Source organism: Typopeltis vanoorti, chromosome 18 (assembly GCF_054136105.1).
Source record: "Typopeltis vanoorti isolate ZY-2024b chromosome 18, IOZ_Tvanoo_1.0, whole genome shotgun sequence".
NCBI classification, from domain to species: domain Eukaryota; kingdom Metazoa; phylum Arthropoda; class Arachnida; order Uropygi; family Thelyphonidae; genus Typopeltis; species Typopeltis vanoorti.
Window position 1 is genome coordinate 12,433,053 of NC_143566.1, and position 27,677 is coordinate 12,460,729.

Here is a 27,677-nt window from a genome sequence, read left to right on the forward strand (position 1 = left end):
TAAGATCTGATAATATTGGAGTCTTGACAAGTAACAGACTGATTTGGAGGAAAATTGTAGATAGGAAGTTAGTAATGATGTAAATTTTTCATGTAGTACTATCATATCCTGTACACCCCTTGAGGGTACATGGCAGGAATTTGATGATGATGAGACATGCAGATGATATCATAATATTTGCAAACACTCCAGAATACTTTAATATAATGATAGAAGACCTATATCATGAAAGCAGAAAAGTCAGTCTAAAAATAAATAGAGAAAAAACTAAAATCATGTTTAATCATTTTGTAACACCAAAAAACATAATAATATAAAACAATTTCTTGGAAAGAGTCTCTTCATATACATACTTAGGTCATCTCATTGATCTAAACTGTGGACTCCAAAAGGAAATAAATAGAGTTGAACTTGCCTGGAGTGCATTCAGAAAATTGAAAAGCATTTTCAAAACAATGATGTCCTACTCTGTTTAAAAAGGAAGACATTTAACTAATGTATACTTCCAGTCATCACATATGGTTGTGAAATTTGGTCTCTAACAAAAGCACTGGAAAATAAACTAACAACAACTCAAAGAAAAATGAAGAGGTTGATCTAGGCATCATATTAAAAGATAAGAAGTGAAACACCTGGATAAGAAGCCAGACTCGCATCACTGACATCATTCTTCACCATAAGTGACTAAAATGGAAATGGGCCAGATATCTATCCAGAAGAGATGATGAGCGATGGACCACAATACTAATGAACTGGATTCCAAAATAAGGGAAACGAGGCCAAGGACATCCTAAAAGAAAGTGGAGTGATGAATTGTCAAATTTAGTTGGGGAAAATTGGTCAACCATTGCCAAGAACAGAGAAAGGTGGAAAGAACTGGAGGAGGCCTTCTTCCAGCAGTGGGCAGAAAATGGCTGAAAAGAAGAAAGTTTTTCTTCCTTTCAGTATCACATGATTAGCTTAAAATATTGAACATTGTAATGCAAATGAAGCATATATACTACAACAGACACACTGTCATCATCCGAACAGTAACAGTACATTACACTTGTGGCAGAATGTGGTATTTTGCAGTTACTTAGCACATTATGAGCTGAAATGCATGCCTTGTATGAACTTTTTGTGTTCAGAGTTAAAAATACAGATTGTTGGCACACATCACATCAATTTTTTTAATTTTTTTTCCTTTTTTAACAGTGAATAAACCTACAGAAATAACATCTACATTTGACTAATTTTCGTGATTAGACACAAAATGGTGAATTGGAGACCAAGCTATGCATATTTCAGCATTTTGCATTACAAGTAGCAGTTGAAATAAAACACAGAAATACATTGTATATATGAATTTCAGATTATAATGGACATGAATAACTTCGATTTATTTATTTTGTATGAGGTCCATCCCTTAGGATAGGTTGAGCCCTCCTAATGAGGGATTAAGTGTGTATTTTATGCCTGTAGATCTGTGTGTGTTCGCAGACTGGTTTACCTGTTCTGAGGGACGAAAACCCTGAGTTTCCAGGTGAAAAAAATCCCCCTAACTCTCATGAGACTGGCTAACTTACCTTTAGTCAAAAGAGACCAGATAAAGGTTCCTCACGTCATGGACAGGAATCGAACCCAGGTCTTTCTGACCAAAAGGCTTCATCTGTACCGACTGAGCTATGGAGGCTGTAATAACTGTAGATGGCACTGTGTTATGCTTAATGGAGAAAGGTTGTGATTTTTTTTTTATATCACCACCCTGCTTATTGCAGGCCTGAAGTGTATTGAAAAAGTTTCAGGTTTGGTTTCTAGAACAGGGTTACCAATAGTAAAAATAAAGAAATACAAATATATATCAAAAATGGAAAAAAATCTTAGCTCACCCACTATATGAATATCCGATAGGTTTACAACGAAAAGCTTTCATGTGTGGGGAGCCATATAAAAATAAATTTAATAAATATATACAGGATGTTTCAAATTCAAGTACTCATGTTTAGAGCAATCTGTAGAGAAAGCCAGTAGATGAGATGCCCTTAAACTTAGTGGGTACCCTAACCAGATTATGGGAAAGAGATTTAATAGTAAAAAAAATAGTTCAAAAATGACCAATTAGGAGAAAAGATATGAATTTTGCATTCCAGCACTTGCAGCAGCACTTCACGAGTACAGACTCCTAAAGACTTTGCAAACAGGTCCAGTGTGACGCATGGTTTGTCGTTGGACCTGTTTACATCTCTTTCCATAAAGGGAGGCGACTTCTTAGCAAATGCCTGGAACACATTCGATTGGTTTTAAATGCTTCCCAGAGCCAGGATACAATGTCATGTTTGAGATTCCAAACTCTCTGGCAATATTAGTAATTCTGTGTCTTTCTTCAAGCTTTTCAGTAACTCTTCCCTCATGAAATCATCTAGTAATGTCTTTGAGACATTATAAGGCATCCAAGTTTGCAATTTTATTCGTTTACAAAAAGAGCTTCCTTCAAACACAAATTGCTTAGTACAGCGATTTGTGTTTTTACAACCTTAGTGCAGCCTTTTATCCTGTTGAGTGCCACCATGCAATTCGAAAATTTGATTGTGTACCCCCTTTCTACTCTCAATCATCAGTTATACAAATTGCCACAAGCTGATTCGTCTTAATTTGCAGTTATAATCTTCAGAAATATTGTTTGTCCTTAGGTTCTGGATACCAGTATACCATCATAATGTATATATATATATGTATGTTCATTCATTCATTAGTGGTTCTAACAGGCACTTAAGTGCCCACGACCTTCCAACTATTCTTGGATTTCTTAACCGTAATTCAAGGATAAGATGGTTAGCCCTATTCCTCCCAGAGTGTCCTATGTCTGTAGATGCGTGTGTTCCAGTTTGCCTGTTCTCGGGAATGAAAAACTAGAGTTTCCTGCTGAAAAAAAAAAAACCCTTATAGTTCGCCCACCGTTTCCAGGTCCCTGCTTCGCGTCTTTCCAAGAATAGTCGATTCATGCTGAAGGGGAGAAAGAAATGAAGGGCGTCCGAATTGGTCGCCAACACGCGAAATCACGTGCTTTATAGGTAAAATTTTCCAACTGTTATACAAGCAACATAGTTAACTACAATAATCATAAAAGAGAAGTTAATTTTTCTACTGGTAATAATAAACAACTCATCCCGCAATACGGACTGATTACCCTATTATCGGAATGGATTCTCCTTTTTCTGAGATGCGCAGAAGTGTCGAAGGATCTCTAATCGGTGGGCGAACTATACTTCCGTATGAGACCGGCTAACCTAACAAACCTTTCATCGAAAGAGACTAGATAAAGGTTCCTCACATCATTGTTGGGAATCGAACCCAGGTCTTTCCAACCAAAGGACTTTGTCTATACCGACTGAGCTACTGAGGCTTGTATATATGTATGTAGTTTCAGCTAATGTGGAATATAGTTTGTTCAACTGAATCTCAGATTTCCACTACTTTCTTGTTTATTTAGCATCCAAGTGAATACCTAATAACAGAATGTGCAAGGAATGCATAGATGCCCTCAGTCACTTCTTCACATTTCTTCTAGATGTCTGTGGAAGTACCTTACGATTATGTAGCTTCATTTCTTAAATGAACTGGTTGTTATATTTCATGTTTTGTTATCCTGTAGAGCAGACAAAATGGCCAGAGAATGTATGGAGTTGAGAGACCTAGCATGTTATTTATATAGTATTAACTATCCTGTAATATCATATCATTAATTTTAATCCAAAACTCCCTGCATCTTTCAACAGTGGCAGATGGAAGAAGGCTATAACCCTGACCTCGTATTTGTTAGCTCAAAAATATCCAACATCTGTGTTAAAAAGGTTTTAAATCCGATTCCACATACTCAACATAGACCTATAATGCTTTAATTCAACCCAGCAATTATGCCTAACACTGTCCCTTACAGACGACAATTTAATTTCCAAAAAGCTAATTGGAAGGGGTTCATGGAAGATCTTGACCGCTCTGTGGAAGAAGTCCCCCAAACCCTCAAGAGTATCCAGAATTCATAAAAATACTGAGGAAAATCTCCACCAAACACATCCCCCAAGGATGCCGCACAAACTACATTCCAGGCCTTTCCAGTGACATACAACTCAGTATGCTGATTAGTTAAACTTTACACACCAATCCCTTCTCAGAAGAGACTCTCCTAGCAGGAGAAAAATTATGCTCCAAGATGGCAGAGGAAAGGCGTTCCTCATGGAAAAAAGAAATAGAAGCCCTTGATATGACCCATAGTAGCAGAAAGGCATGGAACTTTATCAACAGAATTAGGAAGGATTTCACTAAGCCATATGAGCATCCGCAGGTAACAGCTAATCAAATTGCTCACCAGCTGCTGCTGAATGGAAAATTCACTAAAAAACACACACAAAAAATAAGATACTTAGAACCCAAAGTGAGGAACAAAATATGATGAACTTAGATTTCACCATCACTGAACTCAACGCTGCCATAAACCTATTAAAACCTAGAAAATCTGCAGGCCTTGATGATGTCTGTAATGAACAGATTAAACATTTTGGAACCAGGACTAAACAGTGGTTATTGAACCTATACAACACTTGCCTCAGAACCCTAAGGATACCAACTATCTGGAGGCATGCCAAAGTGGTGGCCCTTTCTGAAACCAGGGAAAACCCCAACCGAAGCAAAAAATTACAGACCTATATCACTACTCAGCAACCTCTTTAAACTCTATGAACGATTAATTTTGAATAGGCTACAACCCCTAATCAAACCCCATCTTATTGCTGAGCAGGCTGGCTTTAGACCAGGCAAATCCTGTACATCACAAATTCTCAACCTCACTCAATATATTGAAAATGGTTATGAGCAAAAACTAGCCACAGGAGTAGTCTTTGTAGACCACATATGATACCATAAACCATCTCACACTCAGAAATAAAATATACAGAATAACTAGAGACTATTGCCTTGTCCTCCTGATCCAATCAATCTTGGAAAACAGGTGCTTTTATGTGGACCTTGGGGGTAGGAAGAGCCGCTGGCACCACCAAAAAAATGGCCTCCCCAGGGAAGTGTGTTATCACCATTACTTTTCAACATCTACGTCAATGATCTCCCCATCTTTCCAGGAACTAGAAATTTTATCTATACTGATGACCTTGCCATAGCTACTCAGTCAAAAAATTTCAAGTCCATTGAAACTACTCTATCACTTGCCTTAAATAGTCTAACCACATACCATATCAGCAATCAACTAAAACCAAACCCCTTGAAAACCCAGACTGGCCTTTTCCACCTTAACAATAAGGAAGCCAACAGGAAGCTACAGATTTCTTGGGAAGGCTCTAATATAGAACATTCCTGGAAACCAATCTCCTTGGTGTGACTCTCAATCACACCCTCTCATATAAAACCCACATAGAAAAAACAAAGGCAAAAGTGAATGCAAGAAACAACATACTAAGAAAGCTTACCTCCTCCAAATGGGGTGCAGACTCTAGCACACTGAGATCTTCTGCCTTGGCCCTTTGCTATTCTTCTGCTGAATATGCCTGCCCAGTATGGTCCAGATCCTGCCATGCTGAAAAACTTGATCAAGCATTGAATGAAAGCTGCCACTTAATTACAGGATGCCTGAAACCAACACCACTAAAAGACCTGTATACTTCAGCTGGTATTGCACCCCCTTCAATTCGAAGATCTGCATTCTCAGCTGATGAAAGAAGCAGACAAATGGATGATGAATGCCACCCAGTGTTCGGCCAGACCGCAGTGCCCCAAAGACTAAGATCCCGACATAGCTTCCTGACAACTGTTGAACCACCTAAAAACCTCCCAGAGACAAGACTTCAACAATGGCTTGCACTATATCCTGAAAATAATACCGGTATTCCAACAGCCCAAACATCTTCCACATGGTGCCCACTTGGACTGGAATACTTGGAAAAGCCGCAACAGACTCTGGATGACAGGATGATGCAAACAAAACCTCATCAAATGGGGCTACCTCACTGGCCCAGACAATTGTGAGTGTGGGACAACCCAGTCCATGGAACACCTTCTTTCTTGTCCCTTTCTTCTATCACCTTGCACAAAAAAGGACCTTATATCCTGCACAGAAAGAGCAGTTGAGTGTGCAAGATACTGAAGGAACATCTGACCATATTTATTGTATATAAGTTACGTATAGTTTCCTTTTTTTCATATTTAATTATTATTTCCCTGTATAATTCACCTACCAAATCTAAGCTGTCTCATTGTAATGTATCCTAATTTGTTGTAAATCATGTTGTACCACTTACTACTGTACTACTTGTGTTTGGATACAAAATAAATAAATAAAAATTAATTTTAAACCATATTGCTTGCCCTTGTGAAAGACCTTTCCATTAACATGTAAGAATAAGATGGGATGTTATAATTTTGTGGTCATTTTGGTTTGCTGTTCTACGGTAATATGTAGAATATTTTTTCAGAATTGTTAATGAAATGGCATTAATTTCTTTAAATTTTATAAAATTTTTTTGAAACATGTTGTTGATATTTTTATTGTTAATGTGAAATTTTATCTTTCTATTAGGTATGTTTTTAAAAGACTGAAGTTCCTAGGCAGCAAAATATTATCCCAAATTGCAACCCTCTTCTTCTTGGCTGTATGGCATGGTTTGCATTCTGGTTATTATATATGTTTTTTCAATGAGTTTATTGTAATGAAGATGGAAAGAGATGTAAGCTGCTTTCTTGTTACTTTACTCATCCACATAAATTCAGACAACTTGAATTTGATTATTTTTTTTAAACTCCAATGATTTTATATGCTTTATTTTGGGCTGATAATTCATTATGGCAATTATAGTAAGCCTCAAAACAACAAACACAAAAATAATGTTTTAGGTGCTATGTTATATATACAGTTGACTCTTGAATGCAGGTTTGAACTGCATGGTTCCACATATATATGTGGGGGTTTTTTTGAATAAATATATTGGAAATTTTTTTTTAAAGATTTCGACAATTTGAAAAGAGTTGCAGATGAACCACGTAGCTTAGAAATATCGAAAAAATTTTTAAAAAAAGTTAGGTATGTCATGGCTGCATAAAATATATGCAGACACTAGTCTATTTTATCATTTACTGCCATCAAATATACACAAATCTATTATAAAAAAGTGAAAATTTATCAAAACTTATGCACGACCACTTACATGGCCATTCACAGTCGAGAAATGTAAACAAACACAAAGATGCAGTATTAAATCACAACTGTTATTAATTAGTTAAATTAATTAGCATAAAATAAAAAACTTAATGATTCATTCAGTTAGGGCAGCGTTTCCCAACCGGGGTTCTGCAAGAAATAATAATGAATAGCAGTGGCAAATAAATGAACTTAAACAGTGGAAGAAAATAATAAACGTTCTCTGAAAGGAATAAGGTTGCATTAGTTGTATTAACTCCCACTAGGATTCGAGGCAATGCTGTCTGTGATCCACTTATCATAACATAACTGGAACTAGATCTAGCGCTAGCTAATGTCGCTTATGAGTCAGTGCAAGCGAGAAGCACAGTTGGTCTCTTATCAATCCAATGTGTTTTCTAGCGTGTAGGTACGTTCACTCATTATTCACTCGTTCACACTAATTCACTCATTAATATGAAAAGTTTGTATGTTTTCTTGGCTAAACTGCACTTTATGGTGATTGTAATTTTTGGGAAGGTTACTCCTTTATTTCAGGTTGCAGTCGATTTTTGTTATTTCATCAATTTATTAGTTATATCGTTATAAATTGTGCATTTAGGTGTTATGTATTTATGAAAGTTAGACTCAAATAAATAATAATTATGCTTAAATAATATTATTAATTACATTATTTGGTACTTATGCATTAACGGGGGGGCCACCCGATTTTTCATGATTGTTTAATTTCTTTTTATTAATTTACTAAATATTATATTACTAACATAACTGCATCTGTTTTATAAACTAATTTTCTCGGCCCTTTAATTTAACCAATTTGTTTTAAAAACTAATGCCTTTAATGTTTCAAGACCAATTTCATGAGAGTTACACGGCAACCACTGTTAGCTAATCTACCTGAAAATATATTCACACTTTCAATTCGATATATCCATAGTTTGTTCTGAATGGGGTTGTTCCCCTTTTTCTTGATTTATCATCTTTTTTACATTTTATAGAAATTTCTAACCGTTAAAATGTGGAATTTTTGAAGAGAAAAAATCCTGACAATTCTGAAGAGGCTAGTGATGAAGAATTAGAATCTCATACCGAATTTCAAAACACAAATACAAAAAAGTTTTGTCTTTACAATGAAAATTACTTATCAATAGGCTTTATATTGACTGGTGATCCAGATTGTCCTCTTCCACTGTGTCTAGTCCATGGCAAACAACTTTCAAATACAGCAATGGCTCCACCAAAATTGAAAATACATTTCACGAAAAATCAACGATATGGAAAATAAAAGTGCTGATTATTTTAAAACGCTATTGCAATCTCGAAAGAAACAGTGCAGTTTTTATGAATAAATTCAGTGTCAGTGAAAAGGCTCAGGAAGCCAGTGATTTGGTAGCAGAAATTATTGCACAGAAAAAAGAAAAGTCACACAGGTGAGAACCTAATAATGCTAGCATGGAAAATTATAGTGGGTAAAATGCTTGGACAAGATGCAGTACGAGAAATTGAAAATATTCCACTTTCAAAGAGTAAGATAAGTTGACGTATCCATGATATGCCAAATGACGTCGACAAGATTTTGTGTGATAAACTGAAAAATAGCAGTTTTTCCATCCAAGTTAACGAGTCGTCAGATCTTACCAATAACTGTTACATTGTAGCTTTTGTAAGATTTGTTAATGAGGATGAAATTCAAGAAAACTTTCTCTGTTGTAAAAAATTACCTAAGACAAGCAGAGGAATAGGTATATTCAATATTTTATCCTCATATCTGAAAACAAAAGTCTTTCTTGGAAGAACTGTATTGGCATCTGTACTGTTGGTGCTCCATCCATGGTTGGCTCCATAAGAGGTTTTTGTTTCTCACGTAAAAGAAGAAAATGCTGATGTCTCAACACACTGTTTTATTCACAGAGAAGTGTTGATGTCAAAATCTCTTGGAGATGAGCTGAAGAAAGTTTTTGATGATGCCACAAAAATGGTTAACTTCATTAAACAAAGGCCAGTTCACTCCAGAATGTTTAAAAATCTGTGTGAAAACCTGGACAAAGAGCATAGAAATCTTTTGCTCTATACAGAAATCTGGTGGCTAATTAGAGGAAAAGTTCTAAATAAGGTGTTTAAGCTAAAATATGAATTGCAAAGATATTTTCAAGAAAACAATAAACAAGATTTTGCCAAGTGTTTTGAAGATAAAAAGTGGTTGTAGATGCTAGTCTATTTAGTCGACATTTTTCATTACATTAATATGCTGAACAAGTCACTGCAGAGCCCTGGAGAAAATATATTAACTTCAAGTGACAAGATTCTTGGATTTAAAAGAAGGCTGGATCTTTGGAAAAATCATGTTGCAAAAGGGAATCTTGATTTATTTTAATTACTGGTGGGGCTTAAAAGTAAAGAAGGATATCATCAAATTTCAAGTCTTATTATAACCACCTGGAAGAACTGATGATAAAAATGGAGCATTATTTTCCACCCCTTCCAACACAACACAAATGTATGATTGGGTGAGAGATCCATACTCGGAATCTTCTGCTCATCCTGAGAACTTGACTTTAAGAGAAGAGGAAGAACTGTGTCGGGCCATTAAACCCCCCCCCCACGTTGTTCAAGTGTCAACTCTGTGTGTGTGTGTGTGTGTGTGTGTGTGTGTGTGTGTGTGTGTGTGTGTGTGTGTGTGTGTGTGTGTGTGTCATCATCATCAAATTCAAACAAGCTCAAACGGGAGAAATAGGGGTGATATGATTGAGACTTACAAACTACTGAAAGGATCATACAAGTTTTCAATTTATGGAGGGTGTGAGGGCTAGATTTTTCTCTCAGAGGGTGGTGCATGATTGGAATGGATTGCCATTGGATGTTGTGAGTGCAAGCAGTGTGAATGAATTCAAGAATAAGTATGATAGCTGGTGTGTGTACAGTGGTGAGCTATGGAAATTTTAACAAAGGGCTCGCATCGTCGAGCAAAAAAAAAAAAAAGGCCATATTTCACACAAAAACGTTTTAATACAGCTTGTGTACAGATGCCAATCAAAAAGTATGAGGGGACAATCAACCTGTAAAGGCTCATTTTTAAACAAATATTTCATGATCTAAACATGAAATATTTGCATGCAATCATCTGTGTTAATTTATCTTACATAAGAAAAACATTTTTTAACTATCAAAATATAATAAGAATAAAATCTTTTATAATCGCACATATGCAATAGTCCACATTTTTTATAAACAAAAGAAATTTGTTTTGTTTGCAATAGAAGTTTTTATGACAAACAATCTATAAAATAATAAATAAATATTATCTAAACACAATGATGTTGAAATATGTTAGATTTCTCTTTTGTTTTTATACTTCAAGTGATAATCAACGGTACCAATCAAGGGGCATTATTTTATAGTCCTATTTATTTATATGTGATTACCAAAAGTGTCTTCTTATTTGTAAAGTGGTAGTAACAGTAACTATAATATTTTATTTAATAAAATCACTTTCGAGACGATGAGATGATTTTACATGAAAAAAAATAACTGTCTTGTGCACATTTACCCAGAAAAAAACTCACTCCTTTACAGGTTAACATTTACAAACAATTACTTTAAGGAAATACTTATGACAACAGCTGCCACACCTATTTCCCCCCTTTCTTTCCTTCTTGTATGGTTGTATGTATTATTTTCTAGAATAGATTTGACATAGGGATTTCGATTAAATTCATTCAAGGATTTCCCCATTTATACATATTGTCATTAAATCCAAAATATGTTTTAGTGAGAAAAGATCTCTTCGTCATTACGATATTATTCATCACAGTAAAAGCTCGTTTGGCTTCAGCGTTACAAACTGCAATTGTTGCCATAATCACTTTCGCTTTTTTTCACCATGCTGGGAATTTCGTTTTGTAGCTTTCCAGTCAAAGCCATTTCCACTAAATCTCTAAAATCATTCATTTTAATTTCATATTTCAAAATAAAATTTAAAGATCTTATTCTCTTTTCTCCTTCTAACCATGGACATGTAACTTCTTCCATATTCCATGTTTCAGGATAACATACATTTAAAATGTTTTTGATAATTTAATAAATAAACTGACTTGATAAATTGACTTAATTATTGTATAAGTTTAAAAGTTTGTATATATGTGTATGAGGGGGATATCAAAAATAATTGGAATCTGAATGCACAATCTGAAAATGCACATGTGCATTTTCTAGTTACAGATGATGCTGCTGGGCATCGTGAGTGTGCAGTTTTCTGCACCAGTCTGGCAAGTGGCATCACCCTGTGTGAACTGATTCATTGTTCTGGGTGCTTTTTTGTTAGTACTTACACAAGTTGAGTGATTTTGTGATGGTTGACTGACTACACAGAACAGAGAGCATGTGTAAAATTTTGTTTTCTTTTGAGTAAAACTGCAACTGAAATTATTGTTATGCTTCAGCAAGCCTTTTCTAAGGACAACGATTTAGATAAAATGCAGATCTACAAGTGGCTTTTCCCATTTCAAAAATGAGGACATGTCAGTTAAAGGCCAATCACTATCCGGCTGATTTTCAACAAGCAGAAATGATAAAAGCATCAAAAAGGTTTGCCAGGCAATCAATGAAGATTGCCAAAAGACCATTGAGCAAGTTTCTGAAGAGACGAATATGTTATGCATTTTGTGTCAGCGAATTTTAACAGATTTGCAAATGAAACATGTGTCTGCTAAATTAGTGCATCATTTGCTCACAAGGATTAATAAATAAATAAAAATAAATTGTGTGAATGTTTAATGTGATTGGCGGGAGCAAGTTCTTAATGACCAGAACTTTCTTTCAAAAGTTGTGACCAAAGACAATCTATGCTACAGTTATGATACAGAAACAAAACATGCAAATTCACCAAGATAGGCATCTTAAATTCAAACAAATGTCAAGACAGTTGATTTAATTTTTTGATGTGAACAGACAATGAACCATCATTTTTATCTCAACATTATGAGAAGACTGCGTGATAGTGTGTAACGAAAATAGCCAGAAATGTGGAGTATCAGAGATTGGTTGCTGCACCATGATAATGTAACAACCCACATGGCCTGCTGCCCAACAGTCCTTGATGAAAAACAACATGGTGATTATTTCCCACCCTCCGTACTCGCCTGATCTCTCTCTCTCTCCATGAGACTTTCTTTTTTTATTCTCACAGATATAAAAAAAAAAAAAAAATGAAAGGCAGCAGTTTGCTGATGTGGATTGAAAGAAAAGTCACTGGAGGCCATAAATACGAGGGTGGTCTGAAACGTTCTTGGCCTTGAACATAGATGGCAAGATTTTTTTTTTCTAAGTTGGTACATCTGTCATAAGCATCTAATCCATGTGAAATTACAAGTCATCTATCAAGTAGTTTGTTTTATATGGCTGTCTGAAGCAAAAGTGTTGTCTGAAATGGATGAAATTGAGTATCGTGCGGTTATAAAATTCTTTGTAAAAGAAGATTTAAGGCCAAAAGAAATTCATTCAAAGTTCATAAAACTATATGCACTCTTCTCCTTCGTTTTCGACAATTAAGAAATGGTCTGCCAAGTTTGAACATGGCTACCAGCCTTGAAGATGATTCATGTGAAGGACATCCAAAAAGTGTAACACCACCAGAAATCATTGACCAAGTGCACGAAACTGCTGCAACTATAGGCATTTCAAAATAACATGTATTGTATATTTTGCATGAACAATTGCAAATGAAAAAGCTTTGCACAAGATGGGTGCCGTGCTTGCTCACAGCATATCAGAAATGCACTCACATGAAAATCTCTGAACACTGCTTGGAGTGTTTTAACAAGAATAAAATGGATTTTGTGCATCGATTTATTACTATGGATGATACTTGGATTCACCATTACACACCAGAATGCAAACAGCAGTCAAAACAGTGGACAGAAGCCAGTTGTTCACTGTTTTTACGGAAGACAAAGTCGGTTCCATCAGCAGGAAAGGTCATGGCATCGGTGTTTTGGATGCTAAAGACATTTTCTTTATTAATTATCTTGAAAAGGGTAAAACAATAACCGGGGAATATTATTCCAATCTTTTAACTAGACCAGACAAAAAAAATTCATGATTAAAGACCCGGTTTGCAGAAGAAAAAAAAATTATCTTTCATCAGGACAATGCACCTGTCCACAAAGGTGTTTTGGCAATGGGAAAATTAAGGGATCTGCACTATGAATTGTTGGAACATCTACCCTATTCCCTAGATTTGGTTCCCTCTGACTTCTATCTCTTCCCAAAACTAAAACTCTTCCTCGCTGGTCAGCATTTTTCTTCGAATCAAGAAGTGATTGCAGCTGTAGAGGGGTATTTTGCAGATCTTACTGAGAACCACTACAGTGACAGGATAATGGCGCTGGAGCATCGCTGGAATAAATGTATTAGTCTTAAGGGAGATTATGTTGAAAAATATAAATAATTTTGAAATTATAAATTCGTTTTTTCATTGTTGGGCCAAGAACTTTCAGACCACCCTCATAGTATTCCAGTTGAACAGTTCCAGAACTCTTTCCACTAGTAGAAAAAACGTTGGGATAAGTGATTGACTCACATGGGGAGTACTTTGAAGGAGACAAGAATATGGTATTATAAACTTTAATAAAATTTAAAAAATAAACAATTGCAGTTATTTTTGGGTACCCCCTCATATATTTCAGATGAAGACCTTAATATAAAGGTTAAAATGTCGGGAAAATAAAGTTACTACATAGTGGTTTTCTGAACTTTAGGTTCATGTTGCTCCTTGAGTTTAAATGTATGTATGTATATGTAAGCCATGTTATGGAGCTTCCAACTTTAATGAACTGTTTTTGGCTACAGTTGATTTATTGATTATGCCATGAGATGTGATTAAAGTTATATTTATGAAAGGAAGGAATTCATTTCATTGATTACTGAAAGTTATGATATCATGGACTATCTTGGTGGATTAAACTTGTTTTAGGTGGAAACAGTACAGAAACTAAGTTAACTGTGTATTAAATTTACCTCAAAATAGGATAAGTCATTTGTTGTGGGGGGGGGGTATGAAATTATAAAAGAATGATGAAAAAAACTTGGGATATGAACTGGAGCACTAAAAGTGCATAACATGCCAACTGGCACATTGGTTAATCATGATGGCTGTTTATTTGGGACAAATATTGAAGGAGGAAACAAATCGAGAATATAAAAAGTTGCTTCACTTATTTGGGTCACCTTACTGCTTTTTTGGAACAGTGGCTGTAGATGGTGCATGTATAGTGAGTTACATAGAGAGTGTTGCTGTCAGTCAGCGCCAGGTACAGAGTAGAGCAGACACGTTTTGACAGCGTAACAGCTCTAATTATAGTGACTGCTAGTATTATGCCAACAAGAATGCATGGATGACTTCTGTTATTTTGCAGGAATGGCTAATGAGTTGGGATGCAGAATTGCCACAGAAAAATGGCAATTCTGCATCCCAATGTGTCACACCCTCAATTGTATTGTTTGAAAAACGTTTCAACTTGAATTTCTTCCCACTAACACCACATCCCTGGTAGAGCCACTGGACATAGGAGTCATAAAAAATTTGAAGACACTGTATTGCATTAGGCTGGTAAACTCTACATCCTTGAAACAATTGAAGAAAATCTACTGATGTCATCTTCAGCAGCTAAAGAAATCAGTGCAAAGGTTGCCATTTTACAGGCAGTACAATTTGTTGCAGATAGTTGGCGAGAAATAAGCAGCAAAAGAATTCAAAAATGCTTTGCTCATTATGGCTTTAAGAATTCACGTATCAGATATAATGGAAATATCAGATATAACTGCTAATGAATATGAAATTATTTTGGAACTGCAACACGTCAAAAACTACAAAGAGTTTTTATGCATTGACAATAGCCTTCAATGTTACAATGAAAATGAAGATTGTGAGGATGCAGTTGTTGAACAAATTGCAACAAAACACCTAAAAGACCCTGGAAGAAAGTAATGAGAATGACACACCTGAACATGAGCGAGTGACTAACCAGGAAGCTAGGAAATTTATTGCTGCATTACAATGCTACTTTATGCGGGAAGGCAATGAAGGCAGTCCTTTATCTGAATTAGATACCTGTGCTGATTTTCTTCAGTTGCAGTCAAGAAAGGGAACATGTCAGGGTACTCTCGATAAATTTCTCTAAAATAAGTGTTAGGGAAAATATGCTTCTTTGATAGATACCTACATATAATTAACTTCTTTAGGGATACCGACACACACACACACATATATACACATTTATTTTTTTTTAAAAAACAAAAACATGGTTAAAAAAAAAGTATACTGAAATGTATGATGAAAAGGATGACCTACTAACGGAATTAACCACAATATCCAGAGAACTTTCTTTAAATGGTTACCCTAAAAGACTCTATAACAAGATTCTATTTACTGATATACCACATCGACAACGTGATGACGTCCAATACATCAGTACAATTACAATTCCTTTTGTCAACAACCTTTCCAAAAAATTAGCTAACCTTTTAAAACCATACAAGATCAGAGTGGCATTCAAACCAATCAATACTATTCGGAAATTTTTAAGATCACCGAAAGATCCTCACCCATTCTACAAATACTCTGGAGTATATAATATTCCTTGCTCATGTGGTATTAGTTACGTAGGTCAGACATCTAGAAGCTTCGAAACGAGAAAGAAAGAACACATAGGATATGTCAGAAATAACAGACAAGACATTTCAGGCCTTTCATGTCACTTTGCCTCTACTAACCATCACATTGAGTGGGATAAGAGCCTTATGCCATACATAGAAGATAACTACCATTCAAGAACCTTTAAAGAAGCAGCTACAGTCGTCCGTAAAACTGAAAACCTAAACAAGAATCAAGGTCTAATTTTACCAGAAATTTGGAAAACTTTTATCAGATCATTAAATATCAATTACGTCATGAGTCATAACGAATAAATCACGTTAATGAGACACGCACATTGTCACGCACAATACCAATTTTTGTATGATTTAGAACCATCAGTTATAACCTAGTCTGTAACCTTCATTTTGTGCTTACTGATTTGTATCCCCTGAGGATGCCAATAGAAACAGATTGGCGAAACATGTAGGAGGATAAAAATAAAGCTACTTGATAAAGATTTTATAAAAAAGTGTAATAGTCGTAAGTATACTGAAAGTTTGTCTATGTTTAAACATTTTTAACTTTTTGTGATATTTTAGCTTATTCCATAAAATTTTGCATAATTGGGACAAAATGTTCTAGTTCAATGTGTCCCAATTAACTGGAATCCACTCCATATATATATATAGAAAGGTAAAGACTAAAAAAAAAAAAAGACAAAGATGTGAAATTATATAACACAAGATTTTAAAAATGCATAAATACCTAAAATATAAGTGCATACAAAAACTGGAAAGCAATAAGAATTGGACAATAGTGTGAGAGTAAACATGGTATTGTTCACTTTATGGGCTGAGAGCTGCCAAACTTTTGAAATTATTTAGGTGAACATTAATATGGCGGACAGCCCTGCCACTTTTCAAATGTTTTGTCGAATAAATATAGCTGATATATATTTTGGAAACATTTTGAGATATAATTAAATGCATTAATACTCTTCTTCCCCCATTTGCAATATTATAATGAAATTTCTTTTTATGCTCTGCTGTTTAATTTAATTTAACATTATAATTAAATTCACTTATGTTGAAAGTTTATTATTTCACTTGGTTAGACTATAATAAATTTAGTTTAATCCTTTATCCAAGTGTGAGCAAACAAAGTTTGCGCCTGAAAATATCTTCAGAACTGAGGTAAGGTAGTACAACACCAGACAACTCACAGCAAAGGTGGATCAAGCTCTCAACTCCTTGTCTTAGTATCTCCCATAATGCACAGCACATCTCCTTGCAGACATGTATACTGCTATGCATTAAGAGGGGGGCACTACCCATACCGGTTTCGACCTTTATTGAGGTCTCGTTAGTGGGAGCCAGGCCCAGAGTGGAGATACTAAAGCAGAAGCAATAGGAGAGGTCATTCTTACTTATAGGAGTTGCCAACAGGTGTGCCAACTTATTATTAAATTACTCTGTATTTAGAGAAAGATGTTGAAAGTTTATTTTTCACTTGGTTAGACTATAATAAATTTAATTTAATCCTTTATCCAAGTGTAAGCAAACAAAGTTTGTGCCTGAAAATATCTTCAGGACTGAGGTAAGGTAATACAACACCGGGCAACTCGCAGCAAAGGTGGATCAAGCTCTCAACTCCTTGTCTTAGTATCTCCCATAATGCACAGCACATCTCCTTGCAGACATGTATACTGCTATGCATTAAGGGGGGGGGGAGCACTACCCATAATGGTTTCGACCTTTATTGAGGTCTCGTCAGTGGGAGCCAGGCTCTGAGTGGAGATACTAAGTCAGAAGCAATAGGAGAGGTCATCCTTACCTATAGGAGATATCTGCAAGGAGATATGCTGTGCATTATGGGAGATACTGAGACAAGGAGTTGAGAGGTTGATCCACCTTTGCTGCAAGTTGCCCAGTGTTGTACTACCTTAACTCAGTCCTGAAGATATTTTCAGGCGCAAACTTTGTTTGCTCACACTTGGATAAAGGATTAAACTAAATTTATTAAATTCACTTATCTCTTTGTTTTGACACAGAGAACACAAATGATACTGATAAATCATGTGTAAAATTTTCAAATTATTAAAACAGTTTGTAACTTTATGTTACAAAGTTTGTTACTGAACGTTAGCAGTGTTTCATGATCTATCTATCCCAATGGCTTTAACAGGCCTTTAAGGCCCACAACCTTCCAAGCATGCTTGGATTTCGTAACCGAAATACTAGGATAGAATGGTCACTCCTATGCCTCAAGGTATTCTTGGCTGTATCCCTGTGTGTTCACGGGGCCGGTTTGCCTGCTTGTGGGATGAAAAACACCAGATAAACTGGCAGAAAAAACCCTACTGCCCACGCCCAAGACCGGCTAACTTGGCTATGGATGAGGAAGATCCTTCAGCTCCTCACGTCTCCGACAGGAATCGAACCTAGGACACTCCTTCCCCAGGCATATGGTTGCGAAGCGCAAAGCCACTAGGCTAACCTTGCAGACCCAGTGTTTCATGATGGCATTGAAAATAAACCGGTCTGGGTACTGACTCTTCCTATAATGTATAGCATAATAATAAATGTCCATAAGGATACTAAGGCAAGTAATGTGATCATTAATCTCTATATACAAGTTGCCCAGTCCTGAAGATACTTTAGGCACAAACTTTGTTTGCTTACATTTGGATAAAGGATTAAACCATGAATATAATTTCTTATAATTTCTTGGCATCTTTTATTTAAAAAAAAAAAAAAAAAATGCATTGACAATTTTCAAGTTCAAAAACTTCTCTTAAATTGAATCTAAATTTAATTTAATCTAAAGTTAAATCAACAAATTATAATTCTTTTACTTGAATAGGCTGAAGCTGTGTAGGAAAACTATTTTCTTACCTGAAAATTTATTTTACATATTGTTTGTCCTACAGGGAGAGTTCCGTGTTAGTTTAAACCATTTGATTTAAAGCAAGTGTACTCGTCTCCAGTTTTTTTATTTCATTGCTGTGGTCTCCACAGCAATGAGAATGTGGGTTCCTTCAAGAGTTGGAGGGAGTAAAAAGTTAAAGAAACTGAATTGGAATCCTGTAATGTTATCTGAAAGAGTTTCTTTCAAATGGTGAAAGAAAAATTATAAAAATCTAGAAGATTTTTATAATTTTTCTGAAAAACACTGAGAACCAACTCTGTTGGCATGGCAGTTTATCAAACAATCCTTTCATGTTGATGAAATCAGTTCTTTTTTTTTTTTTGCCCAGATAGTCTCCTTTTAATGAAAGGTGTGTATTCTATAATATACACTATTACGAAGAACATTATTTAGAAGAAAACACAACTTTCTATCTTGAAACAAAATGTTCTGTCTTTAGCATTATCTCTTAACTGAAACAAACTCACAAAGAAAAATAAAATAATAACTACAAAAAAAAAAAAGAAAGAAAAGAAAAAAGGCTGGACAAATACTGTGCTAAACAGATTAACAGTAGAGGCCAGAAAGAAGTATATTCCTTTAGTAATTTGCTGTGCTGTTATTTTTCTTCATAAGTTTGTTCTAGTTAAGAGATTATACTAAAGACAGAACCTTTTATTTGTTTCAAGACAGAAAATCGTGTTTCTTCTAAATAATGTTCTTCGAAATAGCGTGTATTATAGAATACTGAAGACAAAAGGAGACTATCTCGGCAGAAAAAAGAACTGATTTCATCCTGAAAGGATTGCTTGGAAAACTGTCATGCCGACAGAGTTCATTCTCAGTGTAATTTTCTGATAAGGTGCCTACGCTGAAATCTACTGAGGTAGTACAAGAGCATTTCTTTCAGTTTAACGAGATGGTCACGTTGTGTTCCTGTGTATTAGGGGAGGGAGGAGTAATGGGGCTGTGTAGTATTTTGTAGGGATTGTAGCCTTTGGCTAAGAATGTTTGGTGCAAATATTTGAGTTCTGTGGTCAGAGCTGTATCATTAGAACAAATTGCTCTAGCTCTGTGTGGTTTTAAAATGCCATACTGTTGAACTGGATGATGATGTGATTGTTTATGTAGGTATCTTCCTATGTGTGTTGGCTTTCTGTAAACGGAAAAAGACAGTGATCCATCTGAAAGGCTGGTGACTAATGTGTCAAGAAATGGTAAACAGTTATTAGATTCTTTTTCTACTGTGAAGTAGATTTTGGGGTGTTGACTATTTAGGTAGGTGACAAATGCATCCAAAGTGTCTTGTCCATGGGGCCAAATGGCAAGCACATCATCTACATAGCGTAACCAAACTAGTGGCTTGTATGTAGCTGTTGTTGAATCTTGAATGGAAAATTTTATTTTTTAATTTTGTTTATTCAGGATTCAACAAGAATTGGAAAACAATTAAGAGATACTTGAGCTTTAGTATAGAAACTGATTGTGAAAGGAGTATATAGAATGAATAATTTATATAATAATACAAAACGTGAATCAAAAATGGCAATTATTCTGTGTGAAGAATTATGTTTTAGTTAATTGTAACAGCCATATGTGAGCATTACGCTTGCGGCAGTGTAAATTATCGGAAAGCAGCTCGCGCTCAAATTCGCAGAAGACCTAAGGAAATGCGGTGACTTGGATGGACTAGTGGGAAAAGAAGGTGAGTGTCAGGCAAAGATTCGTAAGAGAAAAGAGGGTGCTAAGGTGTGAAATAAAAAGGGTTAGTCCCCCCTTGCAGAAGGCTTTTTGATCATGGCACTTTCACCCTTGCTCAAGTCATAACCGTTTGGTTTTTGACCTGCTCTTTTCGGATGAGCGGTTCTATCTCGCCTCGTGATGGATCCAGGATAGCCCGTAGATGTTCTATATCGGCAGCCATAGTTCCCGTATTCATGACAACGATGTGGAATAGGATCACCGGAAATAGAACCAGACCAATGTGGACAGATCACCAGTCGTGCTGAAAGAGGAAGACGAGACGTACACCATGTATGACCACATGCATAAAGGTAATTCTACGATGTTCCAAACTAAGTTTTCAAGGAAGGAGAACCCAGTACTGTATGCAGAAAGTGGACTATCTTGGTAAAGTAATGTTTTATTCTCCCTCATGTTAGAAGAGAAGCATGCTGTAAAATAAGTGTGAATTGCAGTTAAGTATTAAGTGTGAACGAACATTCTAGTGAGGAACTTTAGGTGATTAGCGTTAACTGCAAAGGTCTAGCTCTATAGGTATATTTGTCTCAGAGTGTGATAATTATGATTTATTGCCTTTAACATAGCTTGATAGGATAAATTGAGAAGATTAGAGTTTTGATATATGTATTGTGTACAGTCAAATGAGTGGAATCTTAAAAGGAGCCTATGTTAAATTTCCAATTAAGTTCTAAATATCAATGATAGCTCTTCACCTGAGTATGACTTTAATCTAATAGTGAGAATGAATGTAACTATGTACAATTTAGTGATCTTAATAAATGTTCTTTATGTTTTAACCTGCAATTAGCCTGTACCTGAATTCAACTGATCGCTCATAAATTCGGAACCTAATGCGGAGAATAATTGAATATTTATAGGCCACGATTGCAAACATCATTGAGTATAATTAGTTAGATAATTAGGTGCTGAAGTATAAGTGTAGGGATAATCACCTCTATAATTTCTGAGAGAAGTTCCCTGGTTAAGGATTCCTCCTAATCTAAGGATACTGGCTGGTGCAGCAGAACAAATAAATTTGCCAGTATCTGATGGGGAAACAACTCCAGACAGTAATTACAAGGGACTTGTCTCCAACAAGGAAATAGGCCCTTTGTCTGAGAGTTCAATACACGTGGTTACTCTAAGTAGTCTGCCAAGGAGATAGATAGCCTTCGTAGTTTAGTACCATAGCTTGTGTTAAGATAGGATTATCAGGGTAATCAGTTTAAGGCAGAAATAAAGTAAATCGATTAACACAAGGACGAGATATTGAATATAGATATAGAATTAAAATAAAGAATTGAAGGTAGATATTGAAAGTAAAGAAAGTGAATAAAATATAAATACACATAAATATAACACTGGTAAGTACTTTGTTTTCAAAGTGTTCCATGTAAAAGTTTGCTTGGGGGGGGGATCCATAACAGTACTATTAAAGATTAATGTTTTTTTTTTTTTTTTTTTCCCAACATTAGAGGGCGCCATAAATAGGACTTGGGATCTTTTGTACACTGCAATTTTATTGTTTTACTTACTCATTGTTGTGTGTACAAGTGCGTTGTGCTCTGATGATGCTGATTTGAAATTCAGCAAAATATAAGCAGTTAATAAAACATCTTTTGATTAAATTGTTTATTGTTGTTAATACCGTTAAGATATTAAGTCACAAATAACCATCAACACCCAAGCTTATCTGTGAGTACTTCACAGTATAAACAACACCAAGAAAGTAATATATATATATATATATATATATATATATATATTAGACTTACTAATATTTTGCTGGTTTTCTAACCAGCATATTCAGAGCACAGTTATAACTGTCACCAGTGGTGTACCCCCCCCCCCGAAGAAAAAGGAAAAAAGGACTAGAAAATTTTTCTAAAATCTTTTCCTAATTAAAATTCTTTCTTTTTATTTATGTTGTGTCATGTCTTCTATTTCTATACTACTTATGAATTAACGATCATTGCAGATGCTCAGTCATAGGTTGTATGCAATGCGTAGTGTGTATTCTCAAATCGTCTACTCAACTCGTGCCCCCCTTCCCAGATTAAATCCTGAGTGCACTACTGACTGTGACAGCACTGACCTAAGTAATTGTGGAAAACAATTCAAATTGTAACTGAAACAGAACTAATGTCCTTACATAGCAGACTCTATGGGCAGATAACCATAAAGTTAATTTGGAGAAGTCAAGTTATCAGTTCTCAAAATGGCAGTTTCCCTGGTATAGCATGTCGTTAATACTAAACTCAGCATCCTGTGGGATGAAGCTCGTCTTCAGTATAGAAGCAGGTTTAAATACAAATGCCTCACAACCTTCACAACTTTCTTTGAAAGTTGTTAAGCCTCCTTTTACATCAACCTAATCTGAATCAGAATGATTGTTCCCCCCCAAAAAAAAAGTTTGGAATATTCTCATCTTATGTAAATATCAAGAATAGTATTAATATTTATAATATTATTTATCTAGCATTTTTAATTGGTAAATCAATTGCTGTATGCTCGCTCTTTGATCTATAGCCACACACTGATGATGTACTGTTAATTTCAGTATACGAAGTATATTTGTTTTTCATTAAAGTTTGATGGCTGTGGCCTAAATTTTTGGGAGATTAATGCAGCCATACTTGTTGGAATTAGGACAGTGTTTCATAGCCATTACCAACTCTAAAAATAGTCTCTCCTACTTGTAACAAGTTCTGTATGGAACATTGGTGTAAAGGAGTGTCAATGCATGGTCTGCCAGTCCTCACTTGTCTAAGGATGGTAGCAAATGTATTTCTTATGTTCCTGAGGCAGATATTAACAGATCTTCCTATCATGGTGGGCTAAATTAGAGTCAAAGGGCATTGCATTCACTCTGGAATGTGATAGAGGGTGGAGTGTGTAATTTGATGAGTGGATCAGGGTTGCTAGTTTGAAGTGTGGTTTGAACATAGTGGGAAGGTTATATTTCTTTAATACTTTAGCTAGTTTTTCAGATGAATGATATATATATATGTGTGTCACAGGAACAAATCTCTCTGTCTGTATGAGTTAGTATTGTGAGGATCTCATACCAACTTACAGAGCTATGAACTATTGAGCTAGTGATGTAACTCTTGTCATAAATATCAACTGCCTCTGCCACTTTGGGGGGAGGGGGATAGCAACACTTTTGATCATTTATCTTGTGTATTTTTATATTCATCTGAAAAGATAGCTAAAATTCTAAAGAAGTATAACTCTCATACCAGTGGCCATGGAGAAAGTGACCATGCAGTCTTGACTTGGGAGATTATAAAACATGAGGAATATCAAGAAGGGGTATTTGTGGAACTAGTCAGGTGATTATGACATGCTTAGGAAAAAGCTTAAATCTGCACCATGGCATAAAACACTGCAGGGTAAGGATATTAGTAGTGCATGGGATATAGTTAAGGGTCATCGAGAAGAAGCAGTATTAAATTGTATTCCTAGGGTAAGGAGAGTTAATTAAGTAGGAGTTAGATGAGTAATATCATTAAGTATGAGCTGCAGAAGAAGAACATGCTGTGGAGGGTATATAAAGATAAAGGTGACCAGCAAACTCATGAACAGTATAGAGTTCAGGTAAGAAAGGTGACTAGCATGGCAAGGAAGGCAAAATCAGATTATGAGAAGAATCTAGCTGAGCAGGCCAAAGGAAATCCCAAAGAGTTCTTTTGTTATGTGGCAAGTAAGAGGAAGAATGATGGTCACGAGGAGACAGAAGCAGATAAAATAGTTGAGTCACTTAGTGACCACTTTGCAAGGGTGTATAATTCTAGTGAGGTTATTGCTTTAACCTATGTGACAGACACTAATGTGAGAACAGAGAGGGGTGAATTGGAGGTTCTTAGGATATTGCAGAATCTCAATGTAAATACAGCTGTGAGATTAGATAGGATTCAGCTAGGGTAAAAATATGCAAAGGAACTGCCAATGCTTTTGACTAGACTCTTTAATTTAAATTGCTGCTCTGGTAGAGTTCCAAGGGAGTGGAAAGCGGGCAAAATAATTAATTTGCATAAGGGAGATTCTAAGACTGCAGTAGCAAATTATAGACCAATCAGTATCTCAGTTGTGGTGGTAAAAGCACTACAAAAATTATTAGAAAAGAGAATTCAAGAATGGATACATAAAAATATGATACTGTATGAGGATCAACATGGGTTTCTGTTTGAATTCAGTTGTGTTAAAAAGGGTATTTCTATTATAATTATCATTTCCTAGTATAGTACATATGTACTTAAACTTGTTTGGGGACCCCCCCCCCCCTCAATGTTTTAAATATGAGGGATTACTCTACACTACAGAATGTAGACAAATGCCAAGTAGAACTTATATAGCGAAATCACAAAAAAAGCGTTGTTGGCTTTAAAGCAGCTAAGGATTCTATTATTGCAGCAATGATTCAGGAGATCGTATATTAAAACCGTTACTCATTAATCAATCCCTAAGCCCACGGGCAACGAAAGGTATGGATTTTAACACATTACCAGTGCACTGGAAGGCAAATAAAAATTTCTTTGGGTCACAAAAGAAATTTTTAATGAATGTTTCCATCAATATTTTGTTCTAGAAGTTAAACACTATTTAATGGAAAAAAAATCTGGGCTTTAAAGTTTTATTGATTATAGATAATGAGCCTGTCTGTCCTGTTTTAGAACACCGAAATGTGGAATTTTGTTTTCTGCTGCCTAATACCACATCTTAATACAACCACTAGACCAGGGTGTGATCGCTGCCTTCAAAACTTACTACATAAGAAGAACATTCCAATACATTTTGGATAAACTAGATAAGGATAATTTATTGACAGTTATTCATGTGAGGAAGAAATTTTCTATTTTGGATTACATCAAACTTGCTATTATTTGCATTATCAGAATTGAAACCATCAACTTTAAACGCATGCTGGAAAGCTACTTGGCCGGAATGTGTGAAAAAGAAAAACCCTGTACCTTTGCATACAACTGAATATCCCAATATCATCAGATTAGCACATGCAGTTGGCAGAGGAGGATTTAATGATTTTTAGTCTGCAGATATGGAAGAATTGATGTTAGTGATGACAAAATAACAGAAGCTGTCATCCTTGAGAATTTCGATGAAAAAGAAAAAAGTGATGATGATGAGATTCTACTCACTGCAGGATTAATTGAAGAAAGGCTTCAAATGGCTAGTAGAATTGCCAAGTCATTTACTTACACACGATCCAAATACTGAAAAAGCTGAACAGTTTAAACGTGAACTGAAGTCATGTATGGTGCGATATGAAGAATTATACAAAGATCCAGTCAAAACAGGATTTTAATGAATAATTACAGAGTTCGTGATAAAAAAAAAAAAAATTAGCCTTCAGAATTATTGGAAATTAGTGCCGATTTAGTTCCTTTTACTGAAGAGAACATTTTGCCATTGCAGTATGACTTGGATGGCCAAAGTGTTTCAAGTGATGGAAGTGATTTAATTCCAGTCTCATAGAAAAGAATGTGGCTACTGTCAGAAAGTGACAGCGAATAAAATTTAACTAATAATCATATGCACAGGTGTATTTGGACCTTTTTTGAATTTCTGCTTTATTAGTGACATACTATTTTCTTTAAGAGATGCATATGTTTAGACAGTTGAGTTTAGCAAGTGCAAGAAGAATGATTATTATGGGAGATTTTAACTACAGCAGTATAAATTGGGGAGAGGAAGATGCATGTAGCAATAAGGGAATGGAATTTCTAGAATTCTTGAGGGACAAGTGTCTTAGGCAACATGTAATAGAGGGAACAAGAGGTTCAAGAGTTTTGGATTTGGTCATAGCATCAGAAGACTTGATAATAACTGAGATTACATCTCTCTCCCACCAGTTGGAGAGAGTGACCATATGGTTTTGACTTGGAGGATGAACAGACATGCAGTAGTATCAAAGAGATGGGAACGTATGTGGAATTATAATGCAGGTGATTATAATAGTCTTAGCCGTCAACTTGGGGAAGTTTCATGGAGGGAGGAATTGGAAAGACGGGATATCATTAGTGCTTGGGAAATCATGAAGGAATATTTGTTAGCAGCAATAGTAAGCTGTATTCCACGAGTGAAGAAGAGGACACAATTTGGAGTAAAGTGGATGACAAACAATATTAAACAGGAACTGCAGGTGGTCCTTATATCTCTTCCATAGAGGCTATAGAAGAGATACAAGGAGAGCGGTGAAGAGCAGATGCATGAAAAATATAAGACTCAGGCAAAGGAGAGTGACTAGTATGGTGAGGAAGGCAAAACTGGATTATGAGAAAAGATTCTCATTAAGATCCAAAGAAAATCCTAGGGATTTTTTAGCTATGTGGCTTGTAGGAGGAGAAATAATTGTGGAAGAATGACATTGTGGGATAAAAATGGGAATAGAGTGACTGATGCAGAGGACATAATGGAATTGTTCAATGAACACTTTATTGGAGTATTTCATCCTGGAGGAGTAAATTTTAATACTAGAGGGATAAGGCAGGTTCGAGGTTTAGAGGCGCAGGAGGAGAGTGTGTTCAAAATACTGAGTACTCTAGATGTCAGTAAAGCAGTGGGACTGGATGGTATTTCACCACGAGTTTTGAGAGAATGTGCTAAAGAACTGACAGCGCCTTTGACCTGGCTTTTCAATGAAAGTCTGGCTGCTGGAAAGGTGCCCAGGGAATGGAAGTGTTATGTCGTTACTTTCTCTATATTATACCTCTTTCTGCCTCTAAATAGCCCTCTTTCTAATCTACTGTTGTGCCTTTAAAATATTAATTCAGATCTATTTCCTCTTCGGATATTGGCAAAATTTTTATTATGCTGTGCCAGCCAATATCCTATAACAGTAGAGACTCTTGTTCAGGGAAACAATTCTAAATTCAAAAGGGATACACACAATAATTAATCTTACTCTAGCGCTGTGCAGATTCAGTTAGCAGTCGTGACCTGAATCTCACTTAAACAATAATATCTAATTCCTTCCCACCAAAAGGTTCTATTTCATAAGTGGTGGTTTGAATTCGTAATCAGGCATAAACTCAGGTTTAAGGTACAAAACTTGTTTATTGGAAAAGCACAAAACAATTACAGTTAAGAAAATTCAATTATTCAATAGAACAAAACTCACTCTAAGTTAAGGTTCATACTAAATCACAACAATGAATTCGAGTAAGCTAAATCCTTCAATTACGAAAAGAT

The 27,677-nt window shown here is 35.5% G+C and overlaps 1 protein-coding gene across 1 annotated transcript in view; it reads left to right on the forward strand.

The window, feature by feature from the left end:
• nes (lysophosphatidylcholine acyltransferase 3 protein nessy) overlaps nucleotides 1-27,677 on the forward strand; it is a 389,051-nt gene that overhangs the window by 320,372 nt on the left and 41,002 nt on the right. Inside the window, exon 11 of the mRNA XM_090408067.1 lies at nucleotides 6,566-6,713. Within this exon, the coding sequence (XP_090264193.1) occupies nucleotides 6,566-6,713 (148 nt within the window). The remainder of the gene's footprint in view (nucleotides 1-6,565; nucleotides 6,714-27,677) is intronic.